Here is a 12,037-nt window from a genome sequence, read left to right as displayed (position 1 = left end):
ATATTAGTTGTGGCAACGGCGTTATGACATTAACGACATTTCATGAGTGCCAACCTTACTCCGTTCTAGTTACAAAAACTTGAGAAAATTATTTCATGGCCAACCGACTGCTAAAATAAATGTGAATGGAGTATATGTATGATTTCATTTCTGTAGGTCTGAAGAAACAATCATATATCCATACCATATCCATACCTTCAACAAATATAGATTTTTTTTCAAACAAATTCAAGACGATGAAAACGATTATTATGGGTTTGGCAACCCTAGATCTTTTCAGGATCTGAAAAGTTGTTTTCAAACATTTCATGTATGTCGCATAGTTCTGTCAGCGACATACTTAGCCAATAGCTATTGGTGCAACCAGTTGGGAAAAGCAAAATATTCTTCGTAATGAGCGTATATCAAAGAACGCGAATGGTTTTTGTATAAAAATTATCAGCAAATTATAAAGATTACGGACGTGCAATTCAATATTTAATCCTACTTCAAAATTGGGGAGAAAATAGAAGGAGGGTGAAATATTCTATTTTTAAACGTTCCAGCGACTTCATAGAGTTGCTGTAGATTATTATCAATCTTTCCAAAGTACTGCTTTCGCGTTATAGCTAATACAGGTATGTTCAAACAAATAAGGAAGTAGTCGGCCAAAGAAGAAAACCCAAGTGTTATTCAGCAATAATGAAAATATGATGACAGAAGCTCCACGAACTTCTGCTCGGGTTTTATCTCTAACAAATAAGGAAGTAGTCGGCCAAAGAAGAAAACCCAAGTGTTATTCAGCAATAATGAAAATATGATGACAGAAGCTCCACGAACTTCTGCTCGGGTTTTATCTCAAGTGGCTGGAGTCTCCGTTGGCATATCATAAGCAACACGATTTTGAAAAAAAGACATCAATTTGTTGCCACAAAGATTGTCATGTTAAAAGGAAATTGAAAAGGTTGATTACCTTCCCTTGTAGGGTAGGTAATAAAATTGGAGTTTGTTATGCATCAGTCGGAGGCAAATTTCAGGACATATTTTGTTTGATGGAACTTGAATAGCAGAATGAGTTTCTATAGCAAAATTGAATTTTGATGAATTGCCCAATAGTTATTTTCAACTTAGCTACTCTAAGGAAGCTGTTTCAGGGTTGACTTATAATCCTTAATATCTCACACACTATGATTTTTTCCTAGACCTCATTTGAAAAATTGTATTTTTCAAATATCCGGACTAGAATCACTGAATATTCATCACATTAACATTCTTCATTTTTTTTGGCCCTCTTTATGAGTCTCATAACTGCTCGTTTTATTCGATCTAATAATTGTTCCATTGTCAGGATATTTGTTTCTTAGAACTTGGTCTTCAAATAACCGCAAAAAAAGAAATTAAGGGGTGTCAGATCAGGGGATCAAGCAGGCCACTGTTGGGGTTTTCCCCTTCCAATCCATTTGTCTGCATATCTGTATTAGTAAACTTGTGGGGCATTCTGAAAATTTTTAACTACAACTTGGTAAAGGGACCTGAAATACTGATAAATACTTCTTCTGTGCATGAATATATGATCAATGCTTCAATAACAAAGAGTAATAAGACCATAATCTTCATACATTCAATAATGTCAATAATGGAATCAATGAAAAATTCAAAAAACATTTTTATCATATTCGAATTTTCAATTATAACCCCCACTAAAAGGGCGAATGGCGTTAAAATGAATCCGGAAAAGTACTTGAGGTACAAGTTGGCTATAAAAGGCGATTATTTCTGAAGTTGTCAAGTTATCATTATATTTCTCATGATAGCGTAGTTTTTTATTTCTAACTTAGTTCATCATCAGTCATGTGGCCTATTATCACGGTAAATTTCAATTCTGAATAACGAGATGTGCTATAAATATCAAAATCAAATGGAAACCATATTTCGAGAACTAAAAAGTCAGTTGAACATTTCCAAATCCATTTTTATGCAGGGCAGTTTTTTCAAGAGGCGTTTGACCACAAAACATTTATTCATTAAAAATAATCCACGAATGAGCATACCACCGATTCATTGAATTTGATACAAACGCAGATAACTAAAATATTAAAATTATGATGAAAAACTACATACAGGATATTTTCCATGAGTTTGAATTTGAATATAGACTCAATGTGTCCTGAGTTTTAGCAAATTTTAACTTTTGTTTCATTGAAACTAATTAACAATTATCAAACTGATAATAAATTTCAAGTCGAATCGATCAAAAATGTCAGGAGTTATAGCAAAACAAAAATTCGAAAAATTTTGCTATGGTTTCGGTATCGTCAAAACAACAGAGGGATCATCAATTCATTACATTTTTCGAAAACACTGAATCTATTGGGAGTAAAATCAGAAGCCACTCTACTTAGGTTTCCATCGTTGAAATGACATGTATGGAAATATGCAAATTTCAAACCTTTTGATTTATATCGAGCATTGCTTGAAATCCAATAGAGATTAATAAATCGAAATTTCGAATTTTCCTGTCCACGCTGTAAGAATAAAATCATTTTATGACTGCCCTAGAATATAAAAAAGGTGAATATCCAAAAATCAGTACCTTCAACAGGAGTGTAGAAATATTTCTCCCCCCCCTACTTACGATAAAATGAAAATAAATTCTGATCTCATAAAATAAAACAAAACAAATATAACCCATCGAAAAAAGAGGCGAATTCACTAGATAGGATCAAGTCTGAAGAAAAAGGAAGAAGGAAGGGATATTTTCTTTCAGAGTGTACCTATTTCAGAGAATTTTATCCATCTAATCCTTTGTTACTGCTTGGCTTGAGCTCTCTATGAATTAGAGAATTCAATATTTGTACGTCTAGGTAAAAAATCCTTCAATATGACTGGAACTATAGCAGGAGTAGACTAGATACTCTGTATTCTTCAAAAGTATGGGGATGAATTTCGGGATACTCGTTCATCGAAAGCTTCCTTTTGAGTTTAACTATATATACAGGGTGTTTCAACGAGAATTTGATCCCCTAGAACTCAGAAACGAAGAATTTGAGAAGATTAAAAAAGAACAGGTTAGGAACACTATGCAACATTCGGGAATGACAACCATAACCACACATTCATCAGAAATGATAAATGTTCTTGTTGTTTGATCCTCATTTTGATATCCGAAGGCACCAGAACTAGAGTAAAATCATTGTTGAAGGCTGTGGTTTCTGCTTCTTCTTATCAGTTTGAACATAGAGACACTCGGATAATGCAATAAATATTAGCGTATACATAGGATGATACATAGTTCCATATGAGTAATGATAAATTTCCTTTTTTTTTTCAGAGGTTCGGCAGCATGTTTTACACTCGTAGAGTGTTAGAAATATGAACAGTTCAGTTATATGGATCCTGGTGACCATAGGGTTCACAACGTCAATCGTCCTGTCACTCCCACCTGTTGTTAAAATCGGTAAGTTAATTGAGCCTAGTTAATTTATTCAGGTGAGTATTTGACTCGTAGAAATATTTCAACAGTAGATAGATAGAGGTCAACGGAAACACTTTTCTCCCTTACCATTTTTTCCGATTCGGCCCTGATAAAAAGATGTAGCCATTTTAAGTTTTCATAATTAGCTGTGCCACCCTTGGAAAAACGAAATAACTTTCAGAATAATTAGCTAAATCTGTGGCACTACACATCTATGAATCTTTTAAGCAGAGTTCAACGTTCAAATATTCATTAGATTGCGGCCAACTTAGTTTCAATAGTTGGGTTCTTTGAATTTTTGATATTTTCATGGTACGCTATGGTCATAATGAGAAAACTGGAAGACGTAGGTGATATCTGGTGTTCGAAAAAGTTTCTCAAATAAATAAAAAAGTATATTCCGAAATGAAAATCGTTTGTGAATGAAATAACATTTTTTTACGGAGAAAAAGTCATTTGGGATCAGCTAGTTGCAATAGATTACCCGAAATATAATTTGGAGGGCCTTTCAGACGATTCTACCAAGTATTTGTATCAACGTAGACTTGACATGTATTTAAAATCTCCGGAAAACCAAAGAACAACTGATATATACCAGAATATTGTTGAAAGTATACATCAAGCAGCGAGAGAAGCTATTGGAGAGAAAAGAAAATTCAACAGTGCAAAAATATGGTGGAACGATGAAATAGAAGAAATAATAGCACAAAAGAAGAAAGCTTATATGAAGTGGATCACAACAAGGCTACAGGAAGATCGGGATACTTACAACGCGATGAAAAGAGAAACACGAAACAAGATTAACAAAGCAAAGAACGAAATATGGGATAAAAAATGCCGAGAAATAGATACATACATAGGAGGAAGGAAATCTACAGAAGTGTGGAAGTTTATAAAAAATGTTAAATCAACAGGAAAGGAAAAATCCAACATAAGCGTAATCCGACAACAACAATGGATACAGCACTACACAGAATTACTTCAGGAACGACGTCCACAATACAGAGACGAGGAGAACGCATTTAACATTCAAGGTGAGAACATTGAAATTGATATGGAAATGGTGGTGGAGAATATAAAAGGCCTGAAACAGGGTAGATCCTGTGGACCAGAAGGGATATATGCGGAGCTCATCAAGAACGGTACTAAAAAACTTTTCCACCTGCTTACTACAATATTCAGCCGATACATAAACGGTGAGGATGTCCCAGATGCTTGGAAACAGGCTTATATATCTTCAATCCATAAAAAAGGAAAAAAAGACGTATGCTCGAACTACAGAGGCATCTCAGTTACAAGTACGCTTAGCAGACTATACGGAAGACTTTTAAGAACCCTAATAGAAAAAGAAATTGACGAAGAGGAGGAACAATGTGGATTCAGAGCTGGAAGATCTTGCACGGACAATGTGTTCTGTATGAAACAGATAATTGAAAAAAGAAGTTCAGTTAACCTAGCAACGCATATTTTATTCGTAGATCTAACCAAGGCTTATGATTCAATACCTTGGTGTATGCTATGGGAAACACTACAGAACACAAATATAAACAAGACTTTGATTGGGGCATTGAAGAATCTATATTATGGCTCAACATCTAGAATTAAAATAGGAAACAAATTGTCAAGTCCATTTTATGTCAATAAGGGCTTACGACAGGGATGCACCATATCAACCACTTTATTTAAAGTATATATAAAAAATGCTTTAATGCAATGGAAGCGAAAATGTTCTGGGATGGGTATACCCCTGAATGATACAAACATTTACACCTTACAGTTTGCGGATGATCAGGTAATAGTCGCAGGAGACAAAGAAGATCTGGAATACATGACACGCAAACTGAAAGAAACATATGAATATTGGGGATTAGAAATGAACCTGGAAAAAACCAAATACCTTTGTATAGGAGACGAAAAGAGTGTACTGGATATTGGGGGTGCAGAAGGCATACAACCTTGCGAGGAGTACAAGTATTTGGGAGTGAAGTTCGACACAAGCGGCACAGATGACAATGAGATAAGATCTAGAGTAACAGCGGCAAGAAAAGTGATTGGCTGTTTGAATGGAATATTGTGGAGCAAAAACATAACTAAATCACGAAAGTTCAACATCTATAATACAATGATCAAAAGCCAATTAACATATGGGTCCGAGACATGGAGACTGACAGAAAGAAATAAGAAGAGGATAGAAGCTGCAGAGATGGATGCGTTGAGGAGATCGGCTAGAATATCAAGAATGCAAAGAATAAGAAACCAGGAAGTACGTAATCAAATGGGAGTAGAAGGCACAATCATGGATGATATAGAGAGAAAACAACTGATCTGGTATGGACATGTTCAACGGATGGGACAAACACGATTACCGAAACAAATAATGGAATGGATACCAAATATAAAAAGACGAAGAGGAAGACCAAAGAAAAACTGGTTGGAGGGAATACGAAAAGCAATGAGCGATCGAAACTTACAAATAGGACAATGGGAAGATCGCAAACAATGGAATCTAGGCATCGGACAACGTCGTCGCGCGTTTTAAACCGATATATACCCTAATAGCACAAAGTAGTCCTATGGACATCCATAGGACGTCCTCTTCGGACATTGCGGACATCCATGGGACGTCCATTTCTGGTACAATGGACGTTCTATGGACATCCGAGAGACGTACAAATGTCACAACTTTGAACAGAATTCGGACGTCCATCGCGGACGTCCAATGGATATCCCGTTGGGACCATCATTAGCAATCTCAACGGTACAAAAATTTACCACGACGTTGGCTATCCTATCTATTTGAATTTTATGTCCTAGACATTGGGTGTCTTACACTCAGACGCAGATATTATTTTTTCTGTGTTGTTCTCATTTTCATCCATACTTACTAGAAAGTTTTCACACTTGGCCCGGATTCGAACTCGCGAGTACGTGGGGACACCGCATTACTGAGTCTTCGGTGCAACCGTCCTAGCTACCGAGACCATACGATATACCTACTTGTAGGAACATATTCATTATATTGTTAACTGATTTATGGAATAGTAGTCGATTAATACAGAAATACCATATAATAAAAACTGAAGTCTTGAAACTCAAATATAGATTATTTTATAATAGTAATTACTCAAGTATTTAGTCTTCGTTCATCATAACGTTATACATAATATAATATTCATAAGATATTTATATACTACAAAGCGGAAAAATGGAGTTTAGTGAAAAATAATATTAAATTTTGGTGTTCATTGATATACATATATGTATTATTTGGTCCATATTACGGACTCCTAGTGAATATCCGGTATGGACATTCAAAAGATGTCCCTACCGGATATCCACTAGGTGTCCTTGATGGACGTTATAAGGACCATGTAACATATACATGTTATTTGGTCCATATTACGTCCCTTACGGACTCCTAGTGAATATCCAGTATGGACATTCAAAAGATGTCCCTACCGGATATCCAATAGGTGTCCGTCATGGACCTTATACGGACCATGTAATATATACATGTTATTCAGTCCATATTACGTCCATTACGGACTCCTAGTGAATATCCGGTATGGACATTCAAAAGATGTCCCTACCGGATATCCAATAGGTGTCCGTCATGGACGTTATACGGACCATGTAATATATACATGTTATTTAGTCCATATTACGTCCATTACGGACTCCTAGTGAATATCCGGTATGGACATTCAAAAGATGTCCCTACCGGATATCCACTAGGTGTCCGTGATGGACGTTATACGGACCATGTAATATATATATATATGAAAAGTTATATGGTCCGTACTATGTTCATCTCGGACAACTAATGGATATCCAGTAAGGACATATATTTGACATTGCATGTATCAAGTCGGTCAGGGACCATTTTGGGACTACATGATACGGACATGTGTCATATGGTCCGTATTATGTCCATCACGGGCATCCAATGGATATCCGATACGGACATTGTACATGAATTGGACTAACAATGGATATCCATCTTGGACGTCTTAAAACTGTCCGGAAACGGACGTCCAAAGGACATACAAATCAAGTACATGGACGTTCCGACGTTAAATGGACATGAATTGGACGTCCCAAGGACGTTGTGTGCTATATATATATATATATATATATATATAGTTGCATCTATTGAAACCTTCCTAAAATTAACATTGGAAGGGCAAGAAGGACTTTTGAACCTTCAATATTAGAACATAGATTTCAAGTCCTATTCTCACTACATATATGCCGACAAATTGATGAGAAATATGAGTTTGATGAGAAATACAATATTTCACATGAAGCAATTGAATGTCCCAAATACCGATCTGCAGGAACTTATATATATGTTACGGCTAAAGATAGGTGTGATCATAAACTTAAGATTAGCCGGCTAAACTTAGATTTAGCTTCGGGTATTTGCTTATGTTAGTTTCTTTTTTTTTTTGGTGTAGCAGGGGGAAAATCTGCAAACAGACGAACACACCCTCTGCTGAGGGGCAACAGTGTGGGGATTCTCACTCTCTGAGCTCGAGACCCACTAAAAACCCTTAACTGCTTCTTCATAGGTTCCGGGCATTTTGCCTATTAACCAGTTGACTCTTATGGTTTCTGGACTCTCACACGATCATAGTCGTGTTGATAGTTGTATGCTGCCTATAGCTTTTATAGGTTAAGCTCTTCTTTGGTTACATTTAAATCCTTAACTGATCTCTCGGTCTTCGGTGGTAGGTTCTTGACCTTCTAGCTTCTTCCGTTGGATCGTAGTCGACTAATCTTCGTAGTTCCTCATTTGGATGTTGTTTGGCTTTGTCGAATATCCTTTCCGCCTTTCTCTTCATGAATTCTGTAACTGGTTCCCATTCCAAGTCCTTGTAGATTTGTTTGTTCCTAACAAACCAGGGTACGTCCATCGCCATTCTAAGGAGTTTATTCTCAGTGGCCTGTATTCTCTTGATGTGGGTCTTGGCTGCGAAGCCCCATGCCGCCGATCCATATGTGAGTTGTGGTCGCGCAATAGTTTTAATCATCGTCAACTTGATGTTCTTATTCATATGACTTCTTCTTTTGTTTTATCAACAGCACATTTGATGTGGTTTTTCCATGTAAGTCCTCTGTCAAGCGTCACTCCTAGGTATGTTGCTTCATTTTTCCATTCAACCTCTTCTCCATCAACTTCAAGGTTTTCTTCCATCCTCAATCTTCTCTTTTGCTTGAGTCTTTCTTCCATTGATTTGGATTTTCCATTTGATGCACCATTTGAGTAATTCATCTATGGCTTCCTGCAGTCTCCGGTGTATGATCTCTGGGCGTCGATGTCTGAACGCTATTCCTGTGTCATCTGCGTACAAGGTGAGCATATTTCTAGCATTCTTCGGGATATGATAAACGTATATTACGTAAAGCAGTTAGTTTCTATTTTAGCCGGCTAAACTTAAGTGTAACCACATCCCATCGGCTAAAAAAGTAGAAGCTAATAGAAAAGAAGAAAAGTATTGGCTAGGCTTAAGGGGCGTAAATTTTCGGCAATTAAAAAAATGTAAAGAAATAGTAATAGATATATACTCAAACTATTAATGCAATGCATTTTTTGTATTAATTTCACATATTTTTAATAGCAGAAAGGCATTCTGCTCAGCAGTTAAGAATGAACATATATTTATTTGTTTCTACTGTGTCTCAACGCATTCTTATTAGCGCATCTAAAAATCTCAACGCCTGATGATAAAATTCCAGACGAACATGCTATTTTGAGTGTAAGAGTAAACTGTAGAGTTAATGGTTATCTTTCATTTTGCTATTATTCATAATTTGCACCCTTGATTCATCAAGGGTGGCGACCGGCCGTATTTTGGAATTCATATATGACTTGGGAAGAAATCAGCTAGAAAAAGAAAAAATCAGCTAGAAAAGGTGTTTTCAACTATTTTCATCTTCATAGTTTTTTTTTGTCCGTTTTTGCAAAAGTTGGAAAAGGTTAAAAAAAATTGAAACATCAGAAACTATCACAGAAAATTTTTCCATAAACCGAATTATTATATGGTAGGAAAAATATGCTTTTGTGCACAGATTATTCTTTATATCTAATGTCTTAATTTCATTTCCTTGTGAGGTCATATTCTTGTTTCACAGGACAATTAACTATCCACGTTCCTATAGTCCTGTGGAAAGCTGTATCTATATCTAACATCTATATGTGGACTGATTTTCAAAAACTTAGGCTCGATTTGCAGAGCATTAATCTCCTAAACAAATGGAAATTACTCATTATATGTTAAATTGAAAACCAATGGGCGTTATGTAACAAAACCTCAAAACAATAGCATTCGATGCTATTCTGCATATTTCAATTATAAAAATTGAAACAAAAACGTGGCTTCGTGCGTTCGTCTTCCCCATCCGACCATTCAAAAGACTTCACCCCTCCGCGTGTCCATCGAATACATTTTTAGCCTTTCCGTTTTGGGTAATGTGCACATTAGCCGGCTAAAGATGAAATTCTCTGACGCAGATGAATATATCATCGAACTCTAGCCGGTCCTCGAATATAAACCAAAATTTAGCCGTCTAATCAAGTTTATGCTCACACCTATCTTTAGTCGTAACATATACACCATTATACTTTTGTACCCTTATCTTGACCTTTCACAGGCTTCGAATATTCGAATAACAGGCTAGTTGTTTGGAAATAAATATCTGAAGAAGCTAATGTAGTGTTTCATGTTTTAATAAAATAAGTAATGAAAATGAAGGTATATGTGTATTATTTCATTAATGTACGATGGATTTCTATTCGAATTTCTATCAAGTCTTGATGATAATTCATAATAACTTATAGTCTAATAAATTACTTCTTTTTTAACGTGAACCATAAACTCAATTATAGGTACTCAGATTGAAGAATCCTTCGAAATAATGTGTCATTCAGTTGAAAGGGCGACTTTGAACACTAGAGGGTGGAAATCATTAAATAAGTTTCTTGTTTCGATTCCGACAACCTAAATATGTTTCATTATTTTTCTCATTTGACATCTCCTTCAAGATTCTTTCAAGTGGGTTCTACATGGACATCCACGCCACGATTTGTCAAAACTGACTCTTTTTGTAAATTCAAGGCACTTGGACAATAAACAAGTCGACCCTCAGGAAATGGATCACTTCACTCCCCTTTCATGGGGAGTGTAGAACGTGCTTCAATCTCGAACTTACCAAAAAATATATAAATGAAGCTCTCAAGCAATTTTTCATCCTGTTTTTCAGTGGTTTACCAACATCTAGGACCTGGGGTGAAAACATTTAGAATTCATTCCTTCTTCGAATAGACCTGTGAATATTCTCAGTGAAATAGGAAAACAAAATGATTTACGAAAGACATTATTCATATTTCACAGTTCTTTTACCATATCGATACGTTTGAATTTTTTTACTTTTTCTGTAACTGTAACTTCAGTAGAATAGGTGAAGTATACCTTTTTGTCTTTTGTATTCAAATGACCAGAGATTATCACATCATTCATTGTGAATACATCGAGTAGAAACGCGATTTCAACAGAATCTATATTGAAATTTACAATATGGCGGCTTAGAAGCACAGATCACAATGTTATGATCTGTAATTGGGAACGTCATGTGAGCAAATCCGCTTTGCAAAAACAATGAAAAACGAGACCGCTATTGTCGCCACTGTAGTTTGAAATACAGTGACTCTATCATGTTTGATAGAGTCACTGTAGTTTGAAATAAAGTGACTCTATCAAACACAGTGGCGACATTTGGAAATTTAGCAAGAATATGGCTGCTTAGAAGCACAGATTTCAATGCTACGATCTCTAATTCCGAATGCGGATTGGCTCACGTCACGTCACGTGACCAAATCCGCCTTATTCTTGCTAAAACGATGAAAAACGAGACCACAATTGTCGCCACTGTGTTTGATAGAGTCACTGTAGTCTGAAACACAGTTTAACGACATCTCTACAAACCTGAACAAATATGAAGCAAGTGTTACAAAGGTATCTGTTTCTCACAAATTATCTGCAAACAAATTTCTTGATTTATACAACATGTGAGCACCACTGCAATCGGAGGCTTCTAAACAGATAAGTAGTCTAGGTAAGTACTATCATTTTCTGTGTCAGAACGAAAATTAACCCTATTTTTTCCGAGAGTTTTCGTACACAACCTTCAAACAGTTGAAGTCAAAATTATGACCAGTTGAAAAATGGTGAAACTAAATGGAGTTCACTTTTTACATCTTTTCACTTCAGCGTAGTTTATATTGTATTTCTTGTTTTTGTAGAAATGTACTTGCCCTTTTGTTTTTTCTTACTTTTTTGACACCCCCTTTACATGTGGTTCATTCTGAGTTGTAAACCTTGTTATGATTACATGCCCTGATGAAGTTAATGCACAATAAACAAAACGTTAGCTATTAGGAATTCATTATTGCTCTCATCCGAAAATTCCTGTATCCAAATTACAAATATCCTTTCATTCTTCGTGTTTCAATGCTCAATGCTATTAGTGTGTGTTATTAAAGTATATGGCTCTTTAGTATATGTAGTATTTATTATACAGGGT

The 12,037-nt window shown here is 35.8% G+C and overlaps 1 protein-coding gene across 6 annotated transcripts in view; it reads left to right on the top strand.

Annotated features, from left to right (window-relative positions):
• LOC123316835 (glutamate receptor ionotropic, kainate 2) overlaps positions 1-12,037 on the top strand; it is a 145,884-nt gene that overhangs the window by 36,725 nt on the left and 97,122 nt on the right. For all 6 annotated transcript variants that reach the window (XM_044903097.1, XM_044903119.1, XM_044903112.1 and 3 more), the window contains exon 2: positions 3,311-3,436. In XM_044903097.1, the coding sequence (XP_044759032.1) occupies positions 3,352-3,436 (85 nt within the window). In that variant the 5' untranslated portion in view covers positions 3,311-3,351. The remainder of the gene's footprint in view (positions 1-3,310; positions 3,437-12,037) is intronic.

Source organism: Coccinella septempunctata, chromosome 1 (assembly GCF_907165205.1).
Source record: "Coccinella septempunctata chromosome 1, icCocSept1.1, whole genome shotgun sequence".
NCBI classification, from domain to species: domain Eukaryota; kingdom Metazoa; phylum Arthropoda; class Insecta; order Coleoptera; family Coccinellidae; genus Coccinella; species Coccinella septempunctata.
This window is presented reverse-complemented; position numbering and strand designations above follow the sequence as displayed.